Source organism: Rhea pennata, chromosome 11, assembly GCF_028389875.1.
Source record: "Rhea pennata isolate bPtePen1 chromosome 11, bPtePen1.pri, whole genome shotgun sequence".
Lineage (NCBI taxonomy): Eukaryota > Metazoa > Chordata > Aves > Rheiformes > Rheidae > Rhea > Rhea pennata.
This window is the reverse complement of record NC_084673.1, coordinates 21,711,846-21,737,725: the sequence shown is the minus strand read 5'-3', so window position 1 is coordinate 21,737,725 and position 25,880 is coordinate 21,711,846. Positions and strand designations below refer to the sequence as shown.

The following is a 25,880-nucleotide window of genomic DNA, read 5'->3' as shown; positions in this document are numbered from 1 at the left end:
CTCAGCTACTTCCCACATGGTGAAGAACCTTACCCTTTCATCTGCACCAACACGGGACCAATTTCCACGAGCAGTAAGCCGCTGATTATGGGTTTTGGCTGTTGTTTTCTCCCCTGTTATTACTTTATTAACACTCATTAAAGAACAGCAATGGAAAATTGTTTTGGGTAACATCGCTGGGCTTTATTCTGCTTGGTCACTTTGGTTGAAACCTGGAGTACCGTCACTGATGGATCAAAAGTGCTGTTTTCTAGCATCCTCAGCTCTGGATCGGGTTAAAGGATCAGACGCGCGCCCTTTAGGAGCGAGCCGTCCCCAGGAAGCACGTCGCTGTATTTTACCAATGATAGTACCTTCTGCTCTAATGGCAGGTGGCTCTTTATTCCTAAATCAGCCACTTAATCCGAGCTATTATTCTGTAATATTAAGTTGTCGGGCCTTCTTTTTTCTCCTTTGTGTGTGCTGCTTTCTATTTTTTAAACAATTAATCTTTTGCCAATTATGCTAGCATCCCATGAGGGTGTTTTACGTGCTTCATTGGTACCGAGCTGCTAAACTCTGCTAGTGTCGGCTTCGAACCCTGAAAGATGAAAGCAATTGTCACTGCCAGTGATGAGAATAAATATAAGCGTTGGATGAGCATTGTAAGTATGATGATTATTTGGCCAGGCATTTTTCACAGGGAATATTGATCCATCGGGATAATCAGATGAATTGGTTTAAATCATGCCATGATACAACTTTTTTGAAGGAGTTTTTGTCTGACAAGGGCAGTTTTTCCTTTTTTCCCCTGCGGCTTTGGTTGTATTTGTTAAAGGAAATACAAGCTTGCATCTTCATCTTCTTCATTTCCTCAATTTATTTCCTTCCTCTTCATCGTTTCCACTTTATTCCCTCCAAGCCTCGTTCTCTGCTTAATCTTGCATCTGTGGAAGCCAGAGTGCAGCCAATGGTTTCAATAGCTGCGGAGTCTCAGTCTGTTAAAGCCGGATTTTTACAGGGCATGTGGTTCAAATATTTAAAATAATCAGGTGTTGATATTTATCACGGCTATCATAAACAAACAAACAAACAAAAAAACCTCCTATGTATCATCACAACTTAAAATATGTTCAAAAGGAATTTGGTGGTGAACGGGCCAAGTGTCGCTAGTAGTGCCGGAAGGGCGCTCCTTTGTGCGAGGAGTGCAGTATATTAAATAAAAACCTGTTGCTAACTACCAGCCGTGCGCTCGAGGTTGCCCTCGTGTCAGTCCCACCGGAGGCCCGGCTCTGGTCCCTTCTCCCAACGACTTCTCTGCCACTGTCTTGTTTATTGTGTTTTTTTTTTTTTTTTAAAAAAAAAAGATTTCTTGAAAAATCTCTGAAATGCTTCAAGCCAACATCTTAATGTATTTATGACATTAGCTGCTTCTGCTCCAGAACAGTTGCTCCAAATATCTTTGAGCCTGGCTGTTATTTTGAACATGACTAATTCCCTGGGTGACTAAGCTCTTAGATAATGGGAAAAATTCATCAAGCTATCTCAGCCGCCAGTTGCCTCTCGTGTTAAGAAAAGACGCCGTAGCACGAAATAAATAAATAGCGTTGCCCGTTACGCAACGCGGGCGAGTCGAGGGAAGGCGCGCGTTGCTGGAGGAGGGCAGGAGCGTCGCGCTGGGCGGCCGGCTCCCGGCCGGGAGATCGCCGGCGCTTCGTCGGCGGCGGCATTACTGCCGGTTAAAACTCGTGCGTTGCGAGCGCTGCGTGCACCCGCTGGTATCCAGCTGCAATTCCCCCTTCGTGCGATTTTGCTCGCGTCTTCCTTACACCAACGCCGGGTTCGACGGGCTGTTTTTTTCCCCTCCCTCGTTTTTTTGGGGGGAGGCAGGCTCCGCTTGCCTGGTATACATGGTGGATAATTTCCTGTTTCCCTATTTGGCCAAAGTAAGCTTGGGTAGATTAACAGCAGTCTTGCGGAGACCTCCGCAGTTTAATTTCAGATGGGAGAGCAGAAGCCCTGGAATTCCTGAAAAAGTCCCTGGAGGGAGCAGCAAAAGGAGGAGGGCAATTTTCTGGGATATTTCTGCACTTTGAACGTGGTTTTTCCCTGGTTTCCAAGCTCATTTGGAAGCCCGGAGAAGCCTATGCATTTTTCTAGGCCAGTTTTCCAGATCAAGAGAGCTTACGTAAGATGAAAATGAGCACCTGAACTTGATGTGTCATCTTTTAAGCTGAACTTTTGCAGTCCCTCAGGTCTGCTCTGTCACCATGGGTAATTGGTGTCCCCACATCTGATTTCCCCTGGATTTGAGTGGATTTACAGCTGTTTTTTTCTTTAATTTTTCAAAACTGGGAGTCTGAGGATGTTTCTGGAGTACAGGCCGGGATGTGGAGCAGATGCATGTAGAAAGAAAAGCAGTTGCAACGTGATTGCCGGAGGCATGAGATTTTAGTCTTTCTTTGTGCTTTAAGTTCAGATAAACTTAAAAATAGAAGTTTTGTTTTTCTCAGGGGAATCCAGACAAGCACAACAGGATTAACTCCCCGCCTCCCCCCGACAGCTCACACTCCCTGCCATTTGAGTTCTGATTTACACGGTATTACAAAAGCTACGCAAATGGTTATATCGGTGCATCCCCCCCACACCTTGCTTCTTTGCAACGCAGCCGCAGCTGGGGTAGACCTTGAAGTTGAGTCTTGGTGGCACGGCCCAGCGGATGGGGCAGGACGTGAGCAGGGACGCGATGATCGGTGCGAGGGTGTGTTGGTTGCAGAGCAAGCACCCTGGTGGGATCTGCTCAGGGTGCTCTGGAGGAAGCACCCGAGCACCTTGTAAGACCACAGGGACAAGTCTTTGGCTTCATCTTCCCCTTCCCAGCATCATGCATGTGCTTTAATTCTTTGGCAGAGGGAAGAGCACCATCTGCTGAGACATTGGCTCTGTTTGTAGAAGGAACCAGGATTAACTGAGGTCTCCTTTTCAGATGTGGTCCAAGCATCTGACATGTCACCGCCGCCCTTTCTCAAGGGGTTAACAGTTGTCCATGTGGAACATGGTTGGTTTTGAAGAAGACAGTCAGCTATGATTAGTACACGAGTAGGTAGTAAGCTCTCAGGCCCACATTTAATTGCCATCTGGCTACGAGTATTAAAGGAAATGGTTAAAATAGGTAGATCCCCATACTGGGACATAATTTGGCTCTACAGTGTCACTTCTTGTTTTCTGAGGCAAGATTAGAACGGGTGAAAAATGGGAAAGGGGTCATCTAACAGAGCTTGTCCGCACTCTGTGCATCTTCAGCTGTATATACTCTGCCTGCCAAGGGCCGAGCTGGGAAGGTCAGAGTGATGCTTCCCAGATTTTGGTGAAATCCACCTTTTTGTCTTCGTGGAACACCCAGGTGCTCAGGTCAGTCTCCTTGGCTAACACTCTTGTCCGGTTGGTCAGGCAGGTTAAGCAGCACGGCCAGCTCAGCCTCCGGTAGTGAGCACTTTTACTTCTTTAAACATTGCAAAAGTAGGCTTAAAATCCTTTTTTTTTTTTTTTTTTTTTTTCCTAGCAGTCACAGCCTTGCTGCAAAAGCAGCTTCCTGGGTCTCTCTCCACTCTGGTGCCCATCGATCTTCCCCCCCGTTTCGCTGCTTTGCAGGCTCTCACCTCAGCCTTCTCCTCTAAAAGTCCATTTACGCCCCACTGGCTTTCGAGATCATCTTTTCATCTTGCCTCCCTCTTCTTCCTCCCCCCTTGTCTTTCTGTAATTATGTTTTGTATTACTTTTATAAATGAATCATTTGCTTGTCTCGTTACGCTTGGTAAAGCACATTGTGCAATTAATACATGAGATGCTGTAGGAAGCTGAAGTTTGTTTGAACTTTCTTGTTTGGTAGAGGACACTCAAGCTGATGGGGTGAAGAAAAGCCTTTTAAGGGAGATATGTAGAACATAGCAAAGGAAAAGGGGAAGTTTCTGGAAGAGAAGCCTAAGTTTGTATCAAAAGTGAGGAAACTTTGCATGTGAAAGATGGAGTGGATGGGCAAGGAGAAGCAGTTGGCTTTAACTGCCAAGATCAGCTCCCTGAGACCAAATTCTTACAAATACTCTGCGGTTTTGCATGCTGCTCGGTTTGGATAACTGATTTGGGGCATTTGGGGCCTTTCAGAGGTCCTGGAACCCAAAGCTTCCAATGAAGTTAATCCATAAACATATAAAACTTCTGAGTTCCCCAAGAAAAACTGCACATTGCACGAGCTTGGCAGTTCGTAGGCTGACGCCTCCCCTCTGGCCGAAGCAGGGGAGAAGAGGGCTCTGTGTCAGAGTCGGATGTTTTTTGCAGTGAGAAAAAAGTGGCATCTTTAAGAAAATCCTCCTTTTTGCAATGTAGTTCTCGTGCTCAAGCGGAAAATGCAGGAGGAGGAACCAAGGAAGCGCAGGGACGATGGTAGTGTACAAGCCCTTTCCCCTTACGCTGTGGTTTAGTCCCACACTCCTACTTCCCACTCAGAATCAGGGTCTGTCCAAAACTTTCCCAGGTTCCCGGGAAGATTTATTGCCTTTGGCTGGCTGGTGAGCACGTTTTCCTAGGCCGGTAGAGGTGAGGTGCTCGTGCCAAATCACCGAGCTCACGTCCAACGCTGTCTCCAGCTGCGGTAAGATAAGTTGCTGGGTCAGTGTTAAGGTTACCTGTCAGAGTGCTTCATTTTTGCAATTAATGGAAGAGAAATGGAGGGGAGCAGAGAAGCTTCTGCACGTGCAGGACAGGGAATTGGGGCCAAACCCCCTACTGCCACTGGCTTGGCCTGCCGTCGGCAGGCAGCCCACGTGGAGACCGGTGTTCCTGGCGGTGGGAGGTGAATGTAGGACCTTGACGCATTCCCAGTCTGAATCCTCGGGGATTTGGATCCCGAGGAAAAGCTGTATTTGTTTAGCCGAAAGCAGTGGGCTGTGCTACTTGCTGGAGATGTCCATTGGAGGGAGTCGTGGTCACATGGCTTGGCCCAATTACGCACATGAGGAATTAAGATTTGGCAGCGTCTACATCAGTGCGATATCTCAAAATTAACGTTATTGCAATCAGCATTGTTATAACGGTCTTTCTGATTTGCCTCTTATTTGGGAGTCAAGTATATTCAAATCTCTGTACGTTTATAGAGATTTATGTACACGTATGTATATATACAGGCATGTAGGTAACGCGTTAGGGGAAGCCGTGGCCCCTTCCTTGTCGATGCGACTGATGCAGGATGCTGGAGCTGCCAACGGCTTTCTCGTATAGCAGAGGCCGTGGCTTATCTCGCGTTGCAAATCGCAGCTCGTGAAAGCTGCTGCAACGCCGGGGCACGTGCGCTGCCGGAACAGGGCTGAGCCTGGCGAGGCGGTGTTTTATGTAACCATCACGCATCTTTTCTCGGTTTGTGCCCGGAGAGCGGGGGCCCCTCGTTTAAAGGCGGGCGGCCGCCTGCATCGCCTCCGCGCGGAAGCTCTGCCCTCCCCTGCGCGCTGACTGGCTCAGCTCTGGCAGGATGACTGCCGGGGACCTGCCAGGCACATCGCTCCTAATGAAATCCTGCTTCTCAGCCACGGAAGTGGCTTTTGAGCATGTGCAATAGTTGCTGCGCCTTTTTTCTTTTTTTCTTTTTTTTTTTTTCTGGAGGTTTCTGCTGTTTTTAGCTGCCTGCTTTTCCCCTCATACATACATGCAGAAGCACGCAGGGTCCAGCTTGCTGCTTCCCCATCCTCAGTGCTGGACGGGAGCGAACAAGCCGGCACAAGGCAGGGGGCCGAGCCGGGTCTGCTGCGATGGCGTGGCCTGGGAGCAGCTCCGGTTGCAGTTCCGGTGCTGGACAGTCGGTCCCTTTCCCTGCTCCGGCTCCTCTGCCTTGCTTCCCATCAGCCCCCCCCCCCGCAGCGCTCCGCCACCCGCAGGACTGCCTGGGCTTGCTGCATCCAGGAAGAAAATCTCCGCGGATGCTTTCCCTAGGAAATAAAGGTGTATCAGACCCAGGCTCCAATTTAGAGAAAAAGATTAACTGGCCTAAAGATGCACCTAAATTTGCAGTCACTCGGGCCCATCACTTATTTTGCTGAGGCCAAAACTGAGACTTCCTGGACATTCCTGGGAGTTCAGGCTCGGGCTTTGGAAAATTGCTTGTATGGGTTTGGAAAAAGCTGGGGACGGCAATAATCCCTCCCCATCCGCCAGGTGTTTGCTGCTCTGCTCAGCCTAGGATGGCATTAGGAATTCTGTGTTAGGCTGACAATCCACTCGATTTAGCAGTGGAAAATGCAAGTTTGGAGCCCGGCGCTCCAGCCGATGCGCTGTCCGCAGCACAGGCCAGCAGCTCTGGCGAGCCGGGGAGGGTCGGGGCATAAGCTGGCTTGTGCTTCCCCCGCAAATGCTGCCAGCGTGCTGCCCGCGCCGGGGGGCTGCTGCAGCGGGGCAGAAACTCCCCAGCTCCCGCCTTGCAGCGACAGGGCGAGATGCATCTGCATATTGGCAACATTTCTACATTTGTCCTCCGCTCGCTGCTGTAAATCACTTTTTCCAGCTGAGCCTTTTTTTTTTGGGGGGGGGGGGGGATGGGGGGGGAGGATGCCGCTCTAAGGTAGCTGCTGGGTCTGCGAAGGGGCTCGGGGGCAGCGCCGGGGCCGCGAGCGCGGCGTGCGCGGGTGACTCCGCCGGAGGAAGCAGCTTGCGCGGCTGCGGCAGGGAGCCCCGAGGAGCCCCCCCCCCCCCCCCCGGTGCCTCCCCCCGGCCCTGGCGGCGGGGCCGGGACGCACCTGAGCCGCCGGCGCAGCCGGGAGCGGCGGCGGCGGCGCCGCGCGCAGCGGCCGCGCGCAGCCCCGCGCCGGGCGCGTTTGCGGTGCGGCTCGCGGAGGCGGCCGCTGCGCCGTCCGCGGGCGCTGCGCCGCCGCCGGCGGAAGGCGCCTGTATTTATGGGGCCGCCGCTTCCTCCGGCGTTTGAGTGACAGCGGCGCTGCCTCTGCCGCCCGGGCACCGGCGCTGATTAGTATGCGCGGGGGGCCGCCCGGCGCCGGGGGATGCAGCAGCCGCCGCTCGCCGAGCCGCCGCACTCGCCCGGGCTCCTCGTCCGCACCGGCCTCCCCGACTAGCGCGGCCGCGGCGCGACGGCGCGGACGGCGCTCGCCGGCTCCCCGCGGAGGACGCGTCTCGCCGCCGGAGCGCTCACTGGGCGTGAGGATGCTCGGCGTAGCGGGCTCCTGCAGGAGCTAGAGGCAGCAGCGAGGGGGACCAACCCCCCCCCGCCCCATCTACAACCAAAAAAAAAAAAAAAAAAAAAAAAAAAAAAAGCCAAAAAGCGGAGCCCGAACCGTTCCTGAGGCAAACGGCAGCCGCGGCCAGTTCGCTCCTCTATTCTAGCATGGTGGATGTATGGACAGTCTTACAGAGCAGAGGTTGACTTCTCCAAATCTGCCAGCCCCCCACCTTGAACACTACAGTGTTCTGCATTGCACCATGACCTTGGATGTCCAAACGGTGGTCGTGTTTGCCGTGATCGTGGTGCTCTTGCTTGTGAATGTCATACTCATGTTCTTCCTGGGCACGCGTTAAATGGATTTTTTCTCCTGAGCTGTTGGGGGCTACTACCACCACTAGCAATTCAACAAGCGAGCACGAGCGAGCGGGAGAGAGAGAAAAGAGAGAGAGAGAAAGAGAGAGAGATTTCTTACTGAGGGGGGAAACGCGTTGAGCTTCAACATGGCCTCGCTGTGATATGTATGACGTTGGTATATTATCTCTCCCTAAATCTTTTGTCATGTCTTGTCTTTTAAGTATGCCTGTAAGTGTAGCTGTTTTTTTTTTTTTTTTTTTTTTTTTTTTTTTGCCGGGGTTTTAAATGTGCTAAATAACGGTGCTCCGGTCGTCGGTCCTTCCGCAGTCGCGAGCGAGCTGGGTGCCTCTTTAGTTCGCAGCCGGGTGAAAATAGCTTTCCGCGATGAGCACCGGCTGGGTTATTTTGCTTCCTTGGAAAACGGGGGCTCAAGTTAGTAAGAAGTGCTTTTGGTCGAAATTTCTAGCAAGCAGTTAATTTGTAGCGTCCGTGAGAATAACCGTGTAGCTGCCAGGTGAGAGAGAGGTGCTGTGTGCAAGCAAAAAGTGCGAGCTGGGCATTTTTAATGGTGTGGGGGGAAGGAATGAGAAATCCTATTAAAGGATTAAATCTTTGCTAAAATAATATTCAGCCACAGAAAGGGGGGAGGGGAATTCTGATCTGTTTATTTCTCTGTATTGCATTGATGATCCGACTGGATTTCTCAGTATCCAGCCCCGAAGCCTCCAAATTCTACATCCACGCTGATTTAGCCTAGCTGCTCTCTTTAAAGATGTAAGAGGCATTGAGACACAACCCGCTGGGTTTTTTTTCCCCCCACTCTGTTTGCATGTGTTTTATACCTTTGCAAATTGGGAAGGAGGGATCAGGGATAAAAGGGGATGCATGCTTTGTTCTGCTTTGCTAAAGCAACAGATACGGGGGGCGCAGGGCTTGTTTTGATTTCTCTAGAAATCTTATTTTTCTGTCTCTTTTGGATACGTGTATATATTTATATGCATATGCACACAGTTTTTGGTAATGTGCTAAGAAGCAGCTTTGCCCCTCTCCAGGCTAACACGATTTTGACACGGGTTGTTTGGGTTGTTTTGCGTGACTTCATTTACATTGATTTTCTTGGAAACGAAGTGCTGAGTTACATATTATGGGCTTGATGAAAAGGTGTCCACTAGCTAGAGGTCCTTCCCTTGAAAGATGTCTAGACCAAAATTACAGTGTTTACAGCTTGCACTCGGAGGTGGCTTGGGGGAATCGAGTTGCAGCATGTGAAGTTTGGGAAGAAAATGAAAGGAACGTCTGAAAAAGAGTAACATCTTTTCTCCTTGAAAATATGTCTCTGAATATTAGTAGTGTTGCCCCTAGCGATCTTTCCTATTTGTTATAGATTATTTTTCCCCACCGGGAAAGATCAGGATTGCTCCAAGAAAAAAAAAAATCACAGTTTAATTGGAAAATGTTTACGTCTTGTGATAATAGTCACTGGAATTATATTGCTTTGGCAATTTAACTAGTTTGTGCTAATTCCAGCTGTCTGTATTATTTTTCTATGCGCTCCGCTAGTTGGAAAAATTCACATAACCGATTCCTAAAGACACAGCTGGAGCTTGTAGATTGAGCCGTGGTTATTCCTGCGTGAGAGTCGATCTGCTGCAAGTTAAATGCGTGGATGTCCTTAGGAGCAGAGTTCTTCCCGGCTGCTGTCACGACTCGAAATGAAGTTCGGTGCTGCAAATCTGGCACTTCCAAACCTGGCTTTGGCTGCAGATGAAAAGGGGGGGGGGAAACCTCACTGGGTGGTTTTTTCATGACCGTAGCCCACTTTAGTGGATAGAAACGCCAAAAGGCAGTGAAGGAAGCCCAAAGCTGCCCCTCCAGTGCCCGCTGCCTGGGTCTCCCCTTACTCACTTGTAGCTCTCCGTGGAGGTGGCATCTGCCTCGCTTCGTAAAAGCCGACAGTCTTTCCTTGAAACGAGCAGTTTTGACGAGGAGGGTGCTTTGGACTGTTGAGCAGCCCCGACAGAGCCCGAGGGACTCTGGTGGCTCTATTTCCACCATCAGAGTCCCTCGGAAAGCTCAGGAGCGGGCACGGATGGCCGAGCAGCCGCCCCAGGACCCCCGCTGGAGAGGCGCCGGCACGATTTGGAGGAGCGCGGGTAGAAAAACGGGGGTAAAAAAAGGGGGGGGGGGAGGAAAAATGGGATCCGACGGTGCCTGAACGTTCATTTCCCGTACGGTTAAACGCCGGGCCCGAGCACCTTTCGCCGAGCTTTCGGCGAGGAAGGCCGGGGACCCGGCGTGGTTCTTGGTAGCGTGCGAGCGCAACCCTTGGCGCCGAGCCCGGGCTTCGCGGTTTATGTTTCGGCAGCGTGCGGGCTCACGGCGGCGCGTGTCAGAGCGTGCGCGCGGAGTTTCTCCGTTCAAGCGTTGATTTGCACGAGCCGGTTTTAATCCCATCGTGGGGGTGGTTTGAGCTGCCGGGGGATTTAAAGCCGGGTGGGGGGATGCACGAGGGTGGCGGGTTTGCTCACGGGGAGGCATCGCCGGGCTCTCGTCGCCTTGCATAACGCACCACGCTTGAGAGAGCGAATGCGATTTTATCCCGAGATGAGTGCAATTTTATTACATTTTATTCTCCCAAAGGCTAGCAGTGGCCCGGAAACAGAGGGCAACGGGAAAGTTCGGAGCAGAAAACTTTGCATGGTGCCGAAACACGTGCCTGCGCCCTGCTTGGCGTAGTTTTGCCCCTGCAATTTTTGCATTTTCGGAGCCCGCAAAGCTGGGCCTCGGACCGCCAGCTTTGCAGGCGCGGGTTAGCGAGCTAAAACGACCCCAGCTTTTCAGGAACGGCTCGATCGCTGCCAACCTCGCGGCTTTCTGCCGCCGCTCCTGGTTCCTCGCAGCGGCCGACCCGCGCCGGGAAGCTGGCAGAGTCGGAGGGGGCGATTTGTGGGGGATGCTGCAGCCCGGCGGGGGAAGCAGCACCCTTGCTTCAAATAAAACCGAAACCGCTGACCCGCTGCAAAATGCAGCCTCCAAGAAAAAGGCTAATTTTGTTGAAAACGGCGCGTTTAGAGCCGTGAAAGCTCGTCGCGGCTGCTGCTGCGTGTTCGGGCTGCCGGGGGAGACCCGACTCGCCGTTCGGCTGCTCGGGCGGGATTCAGTGCTATGATTCGCCCCGGGAGTCATGAAAATGCCTCCGACTGTATCATAGCAACCCTGTTCCGCGCAGTCCGGAACGAGTCCGTTCCTCCCGGAGGACTCGGGCGCCTTCCTTCGATAAGGGGAGACGGCGCGTTTCTCCCCGCTTCGGATGCTGCCGAGAAAGCGTCCGCGGCACGTTTACCAGCGCCAGTCCTGCCCTCGCCGTGGCTTTAATGCTCATTTTAGGGCGAATAAGAGGGTTTGCTTCCATTTGCGGGGGGTTTCTTTTTTTCTTTCTTTTTTTTCCCCCTTGCCGTAAAGGTTTCCTCCCCTCCCCAACCCCGCGCGCCCTCCCTGGCTATTTCCCACCGCTGTTTGCCACCTCCCGTGACACATTAAAAGGAAACGGGGGGGGGGGGGGGGGGACTGGGAGAGCTCGGAGATCTGCGACGTGCTGCCTGTCCGTCCGTCCGTCCATCCAGCTTTGGCCCCGGGACGGCAGCAGGTGCTCGCTAGCGGAGGAGGGTCTGCGTGGGCGCGGGGGGGGGGGCGGCGCGGGGCCGCTGCCTCTCAGCCCCTCGCTGAACCCGCTCCAGAGCCGCCCGTGCACCTGCCTCCCGCCTGTTTGCATAATGTGCTTGTGTTTCTTTTCGGATCAGGTGTTGGGTGCGCGGCCCAGCTGCTGCGTATAAATGTCCGAAGGAAAATTGCCAAAAATCCATGTAAGTTTTGATGCTGATTTTGATTTTTTTTCCCCCTCTCTCTTTTGCTTTAAATTTGTTGCCTCCCCAGCGTTCGCGTCGTTTTGCTGGGGCTCTTCTGCTGCTGTGTTTCGCGGAAGCCGGTTGCGATGGGCGACGCAGCGCTCTTTGTGTACAGCGCTCGCTTGCTCGCGCGGAGGTACGCGATCCGCCTGTGCCGTCTTGCTGTTGCCCGTGCGCCTGTGTTGGCGGGGAGGGGAGTTTGCTGCGTTTTGCATTCGCCGCGTTATGTCTTCCGGAACGGGGCGTCGTGGCTGTATTCGACATATATTGGATAAGGGACATTTTTTGAGAGCTGTTTTGCTAACGTGCAGCGATCTGTCTCTGTTACGCGAGGCATCTCCAGTCGTCGCAAGTTGGGAAGCTTGAGGAAAATCACCTAACGTTAATAACAGCGTAAGAATCGTCCTGCTGCGAGGAGGGGGAGTTTGTTTAGTGCTTGCAGTGGTGGCGGAGGATAGGTCCGCTGGGTCCCGGCTTTGCCACTGATGCACTGTATGGCCTTGGGCGCGTTGCTTCGCCTTCTCGGGACTTTTCCTCCCCGCTTGCAGAAGAGGGACGTTGCAGAGGCATAGCCAACGCTGGCCGGCTCCTAGTTCTTTTCTTTCCACAAGGTCCTTTAGGTGCAAAGTGTTGTTTTTCTGTCCGCATGGCAGGGGTCTGCGTGCGTTCAGAGGGAATCCTGTCCTAGATGGTAAGCTCTAGTGATTTATGCTCCCAACTAAGAACAGATGCTGCTGGAGGAATCATGACAGATTTTATATATATATATATGTATATATATATGTATATAGTTTTGGTCCACTATGGCTGAATTTCTTGGGACGCTGAGCAGAAATGAGTCTTATTCACAATTCAAAAGAACTGTCTGGTGGCTGGGTTGTGTCTATCCCTGCTGTCCTCCTCACCAGCAAAGTACCAGGCAGCCCAGCTGCTTATTTCCAACTAAAAACAGTCGTTGTGGAGTATTTTTCTTGTGTTGTCGGGACTATCATACCAGTGGCATGTTCACAGGGAAGCCTGAGTAGAAGGCAAGAAGCCTTCAGAGTTCTCCCGTTGATGGACGTGTTACCATCAATGTCAAGAGAGCCCTAGGGACTGAAGGAGCAAAACAGGAAGATATTTTAAGAATTAGATCTGGGTTTCATCCAACTCTGGTTTATTCGTATGCAAGGGGCTTTGGGTAGCCCTCGCTGTGCCCATAAGGCAGTCAGGGAAACTGAGGCACAAGGCGGTCTGGCAGCAAAGCATGGCGGCGTGGCAAGCGAGGAGCAGAGCAAGGGACAGAAGCAGGCTCCAAGCCCTTCCTCCTTGGTGGTGCACGTCAGGCAACCTGGCTTGTCTGGGTGATTTCTGGAGGAAGGTGTTTGCACCCTAGTGAGGAACATCTTTCAAGAGATTTTGAAGATCCCAGCGTAGCAAAGTCCAGGAGCAGACGAATCTATTCATGCCCATGCGGAAGGTCTCAAGTGCTTCAGCATCTGCCCCATCTTTTGCACCACCTTTCACTCAGGTGTTTGCCTGGGAGCTGCCGTTTCTCAAGGGTTACGTTTCTCCCGTTGCTGGTCCCGGACTCTTTAAGCTGTTATTTGTGAGCTTGTGGCTGCAAAAGCGATTGCAGTGTCACAGGCAAAAAATGATAGGAGAGACCTCGGCAGAGCTGCAGGGATTTTGAAAGCAGCAAGGATCCTAAATGGTGTGGGAGGTGTTTCGCAGAATTAAAAAAAATACAGGATGGTCTCAGCTACGCAAAGATAGATATAAACGTAGAGAAATGCTCAAAGGATCAGTCTTTCATCCCGGTAAACACTGGGCTCACTTGTTGGGCTTATCTGCAGAAAAGTTTTGTCACATAAAATTGTTCCTGTTGAGAAAAAAAGGAAAAAAGAGTCACAATTTTGCCTGCATTTATCAAAAGACTATTTTTCAAAGCATTTCTTTGGACCACGTCCCCCGTATTGTCTCTGATTCTTGTATTATGTTCTGCACATCTGACAAGATTTTCTTAATAGGTTGTGCATTGGAGTTTCTGTTCTGATACCGAATTTAGAAAAACCTTGCTATCAGCTGTTCCTTCTTGGCTTGATAAGGTACTGATTAATTTATGTGCAATTCTCTTTCCTTATCTCGTTGAGCTTCAGTCAGTTTTATTGCAATCTTGGAAAAATATGATCAAACTTTCGTGTTCGGTTTTAATGTTTAGTCCAAAGCTTTTGGGCATGCTGGATGCTTTGTCTTCCGTGGGGTTTTGTGAGAATTAAGTTAAAAAGTAACATTTGTAGAACAGATTTGGAATCTAGATGAAACAGCTTTTAAAGTTTCTCTGAAACACAAATTAACGTCCTTTAAATGGCAACAAAATCTGGTTGCGTCTGAATTTTAAGGCTGTAGTGTTGTACGTAGGCAAAGCCGCATGCCTAAAGCAGAGGCCTCAGTGCCACCAGTGGCAGCTCTGGCATCGAGTTGGCCGTCAGCACCCAAAAGTGTCCACCTCCACTTCGGCACCTGCACAAGACATCTCGGTAGGTTCTCTGCCCTGGTTGAGGGCATCTGAACCTCTGATCCGATGGTGCCCATCGGCAGCTCCATCCCACCTCTGGGACACCAAAGACTTTGCAGAAGCCTCGAGATCCAAAGTCCAGCTTTGGCTAAGGGTTGCGTGGTGCTTCGTTGCCCGTTGTCTTCTCCTCAGCCTCCGTAGCTTCTAGCTTCCCCTTGCTCCTCCACCGCCGCCTGTGTTACGCAGTTGTTGCGTTTTGCCCCAGAAACCGGGGATGGTTTAATCTCTCTCCAGCGTGTGTTTTTAGAACAGAAGTCAGGCTGTCCCTCTCTCTCATCCTCTTGCACGGCGCATGTCCACGTGCCCGTGTGTGCATGTTTGTGCATAAATCCCTGCATAGGCATGTATATTTATCCTGATGCATGCATATGCCTTGCAAACAGGCACGGACGTATGTTTTCCTTCCCCGATATATTTTGAAAAATATGAGTCAGCAGCAGGCAAGAACGTATTATATAATCCCTGGGACTGAAGAAAACCTGGTGGTTTGATTCGGAGGCAGGCTTGCTGTGAGCGGGGCTTTTCAGCATCGCTTTGCTGCCCCACGTTGGGGTGCATCCCTGCCGCCTGGCCCTGTTTCCAGCAGATCCCGCTCCATCCCATCCATAAGCGTCGCTCCGGGAGCCTTGGGTTTTGCTTTGCTCATAAGGCGGTCGTAACAGCAGAATCTCAGGTCCATGCAGGAGGTGGTTTTTCTGCCAGCGGCGGGGGGCATCATGAATTACGGAGAGAGAAGGGCACAAGCTAAAGATCTGTAGGGTGGATCTGGCTGGAGTCAGGCAGCAGGGACTTGAGGGGACTTGGAGGCAGCAGGGCACCGAGCAGCGTGGAGAAGTTGGGTGCTTTCGTCCTCCCAGCAGCGCCGTGTCTCTTGTTTTGTGCACCTGTAATGGCAGCCTGAATTCCAGGTTTAATTCCTGTATGTCCAGACTGTGCCGCAAAAGCCCAGGAGGGGAACAGGCACTAGCAGAGTTAAAGGAAATAATAATAATTCAAAACAAAAAAATAGGGGCTTGGTTGTTTATTTGTAATTTACCCAATGAAAACTACAGGCTTGGAGCAGCTTTCCTCTGCCAGGGCACTGCAAATGCTTCCGTGGCGGTTGAGCTGGCGGTTGCCCTTGGAGCAGAGTGAATTCTCTGCTGTGGTTGGAAAATATCAAAGCCTTCCCGAGGAGGCAGTGAATTGCCGTGCGGGATCAAACTGGTAGTACGTGTAACTCAGCGCCCTGGCTGAGACAGGGTTGGAGGCACATGCTGTAGAGGAAGCTGGGAGAGACGTGGGAACAACCTGCTTATACAGAGCACTCTTCCTCCCCCCCCCCGCATGAGCTTGCTGATGCTCCGTCCTTGGAGGCATGAGAATTTGACTCCTTTCTTGGTTTTAAAACCACGGAAGTCTCTGATGTATCTGGGAAGTTCTCGAGATTGCCCTTTCCCACTGAGTGGTTTGAGCGCTGAGGAGGTAAAGTGCTGCGTTTGAGGTGGAGGTGATCATAGGAGACCATGGGTTGGCAAGGAACGTGGACAGAGGGAAGAGGGTGATGGGCTCTGCAGGGCACCCTGAAGGCTCTGCCAGACCAGGGCTCTCCCCAGGGCTGCTCCCACACTTGGTGCTTGTAGCTACTCCCAGGTAAGAGCAACTTCACGCAGGTGGAAAGTTTAACGCGGACAACACACTGAAGCAACAGCCAGTGCAACTCGCTTGTTGTCAGCAGCTTTCCACCGGAGATGAACCTGGCCTCAAATATTTAGCATGTGCAAACATCAGGTTGCATCCTTAGTATTTTCAGTGTTTTAAACAACTTTCCTCTGGATAAACTCTTTGTATCTCTTTAAAGACTTCAATCATTGCTCCTGAATAGCACAATTATTCTGTGTTATTATTAATCAAAATTAGTCTTTTTTGTTTCTCAAAACCTTTTGTGGTATTTCTGTACTTTTGGGAAATTAAACTGCGCTATGTAGAAACACCTAAGCGAAACTCGTAACTTTGCAGTAGTAGCTTTTGAGTCTTCCCAGGCTTAAGCTCCGAGGCAGAACCGTTCTGGGCAACTAATAATCCACTCCTCAGGGGCAGTAAATGAGAGAGGCTCACGGTGAACAAGTGAATGGGTGAAAGCCATCCAAGGCACCACGGCCCTGCTGAGGATGGTGGGATCTGGAAGTGCTGTCTCCTAGAAGCAGCCCAGCATCCTCCTGCCCGAGTGACAGGAGCTCACATCTTACTGACCAGTTTTTAACTTCTAGAGCTTCCGTGCCTGCCCATCCGCTTCCCGAAAGGAAGATTGTTCCCTGGGGCACGTTCCCTCCTGTTTTGTCAAACCTGGCAGGAAGTGCCTGTAGTGGTTAGTCTTGAATGGTCATGAAAGGCTTCCACTCGTTCCTTTGAACAGTCCTCCCATGGCTGCAGACCTCTCACTGCAGCTAGCAGTGGGTTTAGCTTTCTTTGCTTTAGCTTTTTTTTCCTCCCTTTTTCCACTGCAGACAGTTTTATCTTTGTTCATGTTGAAATTCAAGGAACAATAATACTCAACGTTCTGCATGCCAGCACCTTCAAAATGATCTCCTGGGCCTCCGTGGTAAATAAATACTAGAGTACTTTGCCTATTTTAAGATAGAAATGAGTGCCTAATCACAGGATGGTTCAGGCTGGAAGGGACCTCTGGAGATCATCTAATCCAACCCCCCTGCTCAAGTAGGGTCACCTAGAGCATGTTAGACAGAATTGCATCCAGGCAGGTTTTGAATATCTCCAGAGAAGGAGACTCCACAGCCTCTCTGGGCCTAAAGGCCCTCAAAATTCAGATGAAGACCAAAGCCATGGAGCTACTAGCAGTTTTCTCTATTATCCACAAGGGCCCAGCAGTAAGGTTGTGCAGGATAAGTGCAAAGAGGCTGGCACGTGCTGTGGTAGGAGCCCAGCACATCTGAGCCTGAACCCTAGGGCTCTTGAGAGCTGGCTTTGGTGTCTGAGATCCCTTGCTGGAAACCCCATGCGTTATCGTCTCGTTTTCGCGTGCGTCCCTTTACAGCAGCGGCCAACGAAAAATGGCAGGAGTGCCCTTTTCGGTGGCAGCTGGGCTAACGTTAGGCTAGGTGAGCAGTTAACCATGGCTCTGATGTCACCCATAGTAGTGGAAGGGCCCAGAATAGCCCTGGGTACGCTGCCCTGTCCCCAGGCTACAGCGATATCCCATGGCAGTGAGGGAGACCCAAACGGTCTCTTTATTGTGCCCAAGCCAACAGCATCCTTGGAAGCTCTTCAGGGGGGCAAAACTTTTCATGTTGTCCATCGCTCCTCGCCATCTTCGTCCCTCCCTGTGGCTCGTGAGCAGGAGTCAGGACAATAGATGGAAATTCCTGTTCTGGAGGCACGGGACAAGGGCATCCTGAGGGTTTTGGGGTGGCTCACAAAACAATTGCTGCGGTAATAAATACTCAGATATTTCCATGAGTCTTCTCAGGAGCCATAGTGCTCACAGTGGGCATTTTTGCCACTGAGCAGCTATTCCCAGGGAAATGCTATAAGGCTGTGCAAGCTCCCTGAGGCATAGTCCTAATAAAACATAGAAATGGTTAGATGCAGAGCACCTTGGCCAGAAGAACAGTAGAAAAGAAAAAGATAACTAAAAACCAAGGCATGGCTGATAAAACATGAAAGGATATAGAAAGCAAAGAAAGGAAAAGAAAATCTGAAATGAAAACGAGTAACATTTTACAGCATTGTATAATTCTTTTTTAATTGCAGTCCATCTAGAAATCTATTTGAGGCAAGAAATCAATTCAGAATTGTAGAGCAAAGCATTGGACTTCCAGATGTTTGCAGCTTTCTGAATTGCTATTTTCAGCTTTCTTCCATGGATTATTTTAATCCATTCTTTTTTGCAGTGGCCGGGGAAAGAATTCTCCGCAGTTGTGTCAGAGGCCGAGCAGTAAGTGGAGTGGCCTGGTGCTTCTCCCACTGAATTTTTACTATTTGGCTCCCTTGAGAAGCACTGTGAGGTTGTTGTGCTGGTGAGTACGATGGGTTTGGGACCGAGACCCTAGTGGTGAGCTTGTCTCAGCCTCACAGTGTTACACCATTGGGACAGATGCCATGCGGAGACCACTTGTTTTGCCCAATCTAGAGAGGATATGGAGGTGAAAACCTCCAGGTTTCCATAGGATAATCCCACTGTGGAGAGGACTATGCTACTACATCTGCTGAACTAGACTGATGTAGTTAAGGTGACCTACTGCCCCTATGCAGGGAACTCCAGACGCAATACTTCTGTAGGAGTGATATAGCTGAAGCCAGATTGTGTTATTTACTTTAATCACCTCTGTTTTAAATACATTAGACTTACCAGCGGCTCATGCAGTGCAGTATTATGTCTGCCCAATTAGTTGGTATTTCTCTTTCCCCATGTATGCCCTCATCCTGCTTAAGGGACAGGTTCAACTCCATCAGTGTTAAAGTCTTCTGGTATCTGACAGAGTTTGGAATGTTTTCTTGGTAGAACTGAGTACTGGATCTAACTGTGATCTTCAGTGTTGTTCCCAGCAGTGTCCTGAAAGGCCAGCTTAGTGCCCCGACATTTCTCTTGTACTAGGTGGCATTTGTGAAGGAACTTCTACCTTGTTTCTTTTGCATCTCGACCATTCGGAGCTGCTGACAGTAAATCGTATTCAATCTAGTTCTTGACAAGCTCCACACACATACTAAAACAGTGATGTGTCCAGGCCGGGGCTTAGGTCTGCCATCAAGCATCCCTGAGCAGCACGGGACAAGCTTTCTTCCCCTTCTAGGAGGTAGGATGTGCTTCACCTTGCTGCTTGAGGAGAGTTTTACGTGCTCTTGCCTTCACAGACTTAAAGTTTGGCTTTGAGTTGTGCAGAATTCTGGCCAAGTGTCTTCCCTTAGCACATAGGAGATGCAAGGAGCTAATGGCTTGCAAGCTGCTTTGAAAATGTCCCTTTAAACTTTGTCTTGTCCTACCGCTTCTTCCATCTGTCACGCTGTCCTGCAAGGTGGACTTGAATAGTGGAGCTGGGAGAGAGCAACCTGGGGAGAAAGATGTTCCTCAGTGGGGCTTCTTGAAGGCTAGACATCTGTTTGGAAGTCAGGTTTCACAGACGGCCAACGATATGAGACGGGAATCCAAGGAAACGGGAGACTTGCCTGACAGTCAGACAGTTAGAAAAATTTCCTAGCAGAGTGGCTCAAAACATAAGCCACCATCTCAAGATACACGGTATTTCCTCTGACCTCCTTCCTCGCTTCCAAGGGTGTTCCCCTTGCTTTGCCTCTCTGGGACTGTCCTTACGTGTCCAGCGGAAATCTATCTGTCCTCTGTCCGTCCTGTGTCTGGGGAATGATGGTGCTGCACGCTGTCGCTTAGCGGGAGCTTAGCTGGCCTCCCTGATCAAGCGAGGAGGACATTTCCCTCATGGGACAGCGCTGAGTCTTTTCACATTAGCGATAGAGGCCAGCTCCGGTCCTCGTTTCTGCTGACGGGGTATTAAGTGCATTCACGTTTGAATTACTGTCTCGGAGCCACAGAGAGAAACTGAAAGCAGGTTTGGAGCTGGTTTACCGAGGCAGGAGGAAGCGCTCGGAGATGGAGCGTCTGACTGGGTCAATAGTCCAAGGAGGCAAGGCAAGGGGAGAGTGCCGGCTTGTACAAAGGTTTGGAGGAAGCAAAACTAAGCAAAAAGGAGTGATATCATGAAGGGAGTAGTGGGGCTGGACAGCAGGGGAAAAAAAAACATGCAGCAAACCTAATCCACCGGGCCGCAGATTTGTATTTCTGGCAAGTGGCTGAGGTACCTTCACTTGGGGCAGTTCTCATTAGATTGGAGAAAAAAACAGGGACGAGTGCTCTTGGGGGCAATCTTCCTTTGCCTACAGGCACAACAGATGATCCAAATGCGTTTCTCGCAGTGCCCCCTGCAGTTCAGCGATCCTGAATTGCGAGGAGCGCAGCGTTTCTCCGTTCGGGACGCCTTCAAGAAGGGGCAGCGCCGTCAGGCTTTGCACGGAATCAAGTTTATTCTAATGAGAATTGCAGAGAGGAGCAACAGGACCTCCCCCGGACAGATGTATTCACACGCTGGAAATGGGCACTTGGTAACACTGGAGCAGAGAGGAAGGGATTTTTTAAGTATTATTATTACCTGGCTTCAAGCCTTAAAGCGATCGGAGGATCTGGCGTGTGAATGTGCTCGAAAGCCAGACGTTGGAGACTCGTGTGCCGTCAGTCCTATCTGTCACCCTGGAGAGGGGGTCTGGTGCCCACCTGTGCTTTCTGAACCCCCAAATGACTGTTTAAGTAAAAATTTGAGGTTCAATTTGATGGTTATGCCGGTGTAGACTGTGATTGCAGGTGCTGGGTACGTTGCAGACAGGTCTTACTTTTGGCACCAGACCTAAAGAAGTAGAAACAAGTAAGTGAGATATTTCACAGGTTGGAAGCGGCGTTTTGATTACTGCTCCTTCTTTTTGGGGAGAAGTTTCACAGAGGTGGATTTGGCTGTAAGAAAAGGATTTCTCTTGGCAGTTCAATAGCCTATTCCAGACCTTTGTGATCTCTTTAATGTCGTCAGAAGTCCTCTGGATTTATGGATGACCTTAGAAAGCACGAGCTCTGTTTGGTTAGCCAGGGTGCTAGAGAGACTGAGCTGCGGAGTCTTATCTGCGTCCAGCAGCCTCAATGTGTTATTTTTAAAAATGCTTCATTACCAAGTGGGCCGTGTTGTTCTTCTACCACCAAAAAAATCCCCTTCATCCCTAAATAATTCTGTCCCATCTCATATACTGCTTATTCATAAACTCTGCCTGCTTTACACTGATGTATGCATAGAGCTCCGACATTTCTTTCCCCATTTCCTTTGGCTTCAGTAGCACCAGCCATTTTAAAACTGTGAGCTTGAAACTCCAGGGCTCTTGCTAATCCTGATGGGCCTAGTGGGGGGAGGAATACCAGGAATGGCTTCTGAGAATTTGGGAGTAAGCCCAAGACCATGGAAACCATGAGCTAGATTGTTGGTCAGCTGAGGCGTAGGTTTTTTTTTTTTTTTTTTTTTTTTCCCAGAGCTATTTGTTGGGAAGCTGTTGGTATCCCTTTTGTTGCTCTTGTAGCTTTTAATTTTTTGTCTGTCTTAGACTGTTTTGTATTGAAATAAGACATAATAATTTAAAAGCGTTCATTCGACTGTCAGGAGAATGGTTTTGGAATTTTAGTAAATATGCAACGGATTTCTGGAGAAAAATGAGAAGGTTTGATTTCTTTGGAATTGGTATTAATGAATATAGCCAGGAATTAGTCTATTCCCAGGGCACTTGTAAATTCTTTTCTATGTGTACTCCCTACTCAGCCAGCCCTAAGAATAGGCTATTTTAACCATCTGACTTAATTAAAAGCAAAGAATACAGAACGGTTATTGGCTATTGCAGACTCGCAAGCACACATAATGCAACGAGGCATTGATTTGCAGCTGCGCATGTCCGAAAATGCGCCCATGCACCTGCACAGATGTGCTGGGTGCATGTATGTGCAATTGCACACGTAGCTTGTCGGTGGGCGCACCATAAATCTGAGTTCCGGGCAGCTTCAGAGAACCAAATAAATACCCATGGCCACATACGTGGGTTTGGACGTGGTGTGAACATAGGTGGACCTCTGCTGCTCACGGTTTTCCATGGAGATGCCTGCCCACACCCCTGGCACTTTATTGGCACTTTGAAGACTCTCTATAAAAAATCCCTGGCGTTTATCCAAGAAGACGGCCAGCAGCATTAAATCCAACTCATTTCCTTTGCATCAAGTCACTAAGCTCATCAATAGCAATCTCAGGCTCCAACAGGGAGCACAAAGGCACTTTGGATTTGACACCCTCAATAGCCCCGTGGTAAATAGGTCATTACTAATACAATAACAGTAATAAACCACGATGTATGAATTTAGAGAGTTAGGAACAACGGTGTTTGTTGTGATCCTTTTTTAATTTTTTTTTTTGGGTGGCAGCAGTTATTATTACTAGTGCCTGCAGAATGATTTAGATAATATCTGATTGTTTCGTTATAGAAACAGGGAGCAGCACCTTTTCACAGGTTTGTGTCTGGACACTAGCAAATGCTCAGGCGCTTCTGTGATTATTTTTATTAACTAATGGAAGCCTAAAAGACAAAAGTAAACCCCGGAGATCACAGACGAGAGCTAACCGGTTGGTAGGTGCCTTTTCCCAGCAAGCTGCTCTCCGGTCCCCTGGTTTTTCCAGCAGGCATGTCACATGTGATAGAGAGACCAAAGGGGCCAGTTTTACCTTTAAAGTCTAGGTTTAATTTTTTTATGTTTTTAAAAAAAAATGTGTTTCGACAGTTTGTCACATCGGCTCAGCCTGCCATGTCGTGGGCAGTGAAGTGTTAGAAAGGCAAAGCAAAAGTATTTTGATGAAGGATCAAGTCAGCTCACTAATGTTTTGTGAATGTCTCCTGTGTTGACCTTGGTCCTTGCAGATACAGTCCTGCTCATCCCACTCTGGTGTCTCCAGGAGAGCTTTTGGAGATGCTGTCAAAATTGCAAGGCAGGATTTGGGGAGCTTTCAGTCTAAGTTTTGTAGGGGATTTGCTGGATGTTTGTGCTTTGCAGCAGAGACATTTTGCCAGCTTTCCTGAATTGAATCCTCTATCATGAGTTTATTTTTGCACTGAGGAGGAGGGAAAGGGGGGAGGAGGGAAGTATGATCATGAGGCATTTTTATAGCTATGGAGAGTGGGGAGGGCAAAGCCTGTGTATCATAAGGGACCTGAGATGTCCCAGGTTCAAGAAAAATGCAAAACCAGCCTCTCTTGTGGGTTTTCTTACGCTAGACAAACATTTAATTATTTTACCTTCCTGCTGTTGATGGGTCAACTGAGAGAACGACAAAAAATAATGCACTTCTATTTTTGCATCCCCTACTAATGAGGCTCAAACTAAAATTTTCCCCCGTATGATTGGTGAGAGCAAGGTGGGAAACGTTGGGAGGGAGCGGGAGGAGGAGGCAGCAAGACGCTAAGCAGGTAGCAGGGCGCACGAACGCGGCGTGGAGCAAACGCGCGGCGAAACGGTGAAGTGGAGCGCTCGGAAAGCAAGAGAAAAAGCCGTTTATTCACACAAAGTGCTCCGCAGAGGCCAGCCTCCTCTGGGAAGAGCTGGGGCACCGGGTGGATGGAGCTGGAAGGGTTTGTCAGAAGAACGCTGCTGCGGAGGCTCAATTTGGGGCGCTGGGCGCCACCACTGCGTTTCGCAGCCCCTGGCCACCGGTGGGGTCTCGCCCGCTCTCTGTAGAGCTTCCCGTTCGACTTGGCAGGATTCAAGTACTCCATCAGAAGTTCATTAATATGTTCAGGTAGAGACGTGTGGCTACACAGAGGCTGCTAGCAAACACCAAGAAGGGCAATATGACAGAGCAGACCAGATCAGAGAGAGCCCAGATGTGTTGTCCCCTTTATTATTGATTCAGAAACAGTTGCCCAGGAGAGCGCAGAGAGTGGTGCTAGGGCTTGGATGCGACCTGCATTGGCCTGTTAATCTTAAATGCAGTATCTAACGTCCAGTGCAGTGATAAATACTCCGTAAACGCCTTAGCCGGGTGGCTGGAAGATAGCGCTGTACAAGCCGAAGGCTCGGCGCGCAAGCTTAGCTCCGGCCAGCGGCCGCCGTTCGGCGGCAAGATAAAATCAAGACCAAAGGCTCCTTATCCAATAGCGCATTCTCGAGCAATTTCGGTAGAAATCTTGCCCGGCTACTCAAAACCAGGCAGCGCTGGGAGTCGGCTTTGCGCGCTTTTGTTTGCAGCCACACTGAAATAGGAACGGAGGTCTGGCGTGGCGCAGGGGACAGCCCGGCTGCACTGGTGGGCTCAGAGGCACCCAAACTGCTTCTGAAAGGCTCACGTTAAAGGTCCAAGGATCTGACATCGTCTTTTATGGGAGAGAGAGGGCGTCATCAACATACAGAGCCAGCGAGGGATTTTATTAACTTGTTGAGCTGCCGTGCTGTAATTCAGCGGGAAATAAGACGTTGGGTTTTGTTTGCGGAAACGTGTTGTGGAAATCATGGAAAAGCAATGTGCGGTTAGGTCTTCTGCAGCTCTTAGCTGCCTGCTCCAGCATCAGATGGGAGCGAACACAAGGGATCTGAACGACACGGGTCCTGAACGTCCTTGCTCGTGTTTGGGGTGGGATAATGTGTACTATGTGCACCTAGCAGAACATGGCTGTGGTATTTCTTTACCCGACTAGTTGTGTCGTTGGTTAGACCTCTCTGGAGGAGATAGAGAGGCTTTTTGGGTGGGAAAAAAGCAAGGCAAACACGGACTGTGTTTGAAGTGTGGCCCTCAAGGAATAAAAGATCGAGGCAAACATTGCTCCTCTTGAAAGGGGCCCAGGTGCAGAACACTGTTTCGTAGGGCCCATGAAATGTGGCCTATACTGGGAGATTGAGCTGTGAATAAAATTACTCTGAATGCGAAGGGCTGCATGAGAGGAAAAGAGCTGAAATTTTGCAACCCCCCATATACAGTAGGTGAAAAGTATAAATTCTCCCCTGGCTGGTGGTGTCTGCAAAGTGGGACCATATGATCTAAAGGAATGCTGATGCTTTGGTCCTCTTGATACTGGACAGATAGCCACATCACCAAAATCATTGCCGTAACTCAGGTCACCGTTTGAAGATAGAGTTGTCAGGGCTAAAAGACCGAACTGCCTTGGAGACTAAATTGATCTTGAGCCCTTTAGATTACTTGCCCACCTTACTGGTAGGTTGGGATGGTGTGAGCTTGTATCGCCGCCTCTGCTGCTACTGGCACGGCCTGCAGATATTACAGCTCTTAAATCCAGCAGCGAAACAACTGGTATGTCCAGAATGAGGTAGGAAAAGGGAGAAAAATGGGGAAGATGCTTCAGCGGTCTCAATTGCTTTGCTCAATTCCAAACGGGAAATACGGATACACATGCGGGCGGAAGACTTACAAAAAGTGTAAAGAAGAGGGAAAGTGGGCAGCATAATCGTACATTATACTTAAGTTTGTCATCCTGCTATTAGGCTGTTAGGTCTAAAGAACCTTGTGACAGGTTATTTTAGCTTTCCAGGAAAAGTTGTATCTAAAGAATGGCAATACATTAGAATGTCAGGAAAGCAGGAAAGAGCAAATGGCACAGCGTTAAGGTGGTGAACAGGGGACTCCCGTGCACAGGAAGCACGTGAACAGACACAGGGAAAAGGTAGTGTTAGACCTCGATAAAAGCTAATGGCCAAAGCTTAATGAGCTCACAGGGATTGCATTGATGTTTCCAGCCTTTCAAAAATCGTGATTTGAAAATCTGGAAGAAATGGATTTTTTTTTTGTTGTTTGGTTAGTGTTTGGGAACTATATAACCGAATCTCATAAAATTCTGTAAAACCTTTTAGACAATGTGGGAATATAGCATTCAATATTAAACTCTACAGGTCATAGAGACTGCTTACATTTTTGTAGAAGTGTAGGGGTATGACCCCTATAATGAGAAACTGAGAACGATTTAACAAGAATAGCTGCCTTTTTGGTGCTCCAGCTCTTCCATTTCTGCTCTGGCTACAGTGAAGTTCCTAATGGTCTAACTGAACCTTTCAGTCTGTAAAAAGAAAAAGATTATTTTAATCTCTGGGGGTTAGGGACTAGACTATTTGACGGATATTTTATCAGAACTGGTTCATCCATGGTTGGGATAATAAAGTGAAAAGTCCTAAGTACAGTATTTAGTGCGACCAAAATAAATATTAATGTGTATCTTTAATGCAGAGTTATTTTCTAAAGTGGAAATAGGAATGTGGCTGCCTTCTGCTGCAAGAAGCTCAAGT

At 49.5% G+C, this 25,880-nt stretch overlaps 2 protein-coding genes across 9 annotated transcripts in view; both read left to right on the top strand.

The window, feature by feature from the left end:
* The window catches only part of ARHGEF9 (Cdc42 guanine nucleotide exchange factor 9), a 200,487-nt gene that overhangs the window by 79,439 nt on the left and 95,168 nt on the right, over positions 1-25,880 (top strand). The window contains exon 1 of one of the 8 annotated variants that reach the window (XM_062584969.1): positions 7,638-7,716. The exons of the other annotated variants lie outside the window; for them this stretch is intronic. The gene's annotated coding sequence lies outside the window, so the exon portion shown is untranslated. Of the gene's footprint in view, positions 1-7,637; positions 7,717-25,880 lie in introns of those variants that run through there. 8 annotated transcript variants of the gene reach the window in all.
* On the top strand, positions 7,309-7,582 carry LOC134145451 (uncharacterized). Its single transcript, XM_062584971.1, has one exon. The coding sequence runs from the start codon at positions 7,372-7,374 to the stop codon at positions 7,549-7,551; it is 180 nt and encodes a 59-aa protein (XP_062440955.1). The 5' UTR covers positions 7,309-7,371; the 3' UTR covers positions 7,552-7,582.

Excerpts from the sequence above, each read along its gene's own strand:
- LOC134145451 (XM_062584971.1), top strand. The coding sequence starts at position 7,372 with ATGGACAGTCTTACAGAGCAGAGGTTGACTTCTCCAAATCTGCCAGCC.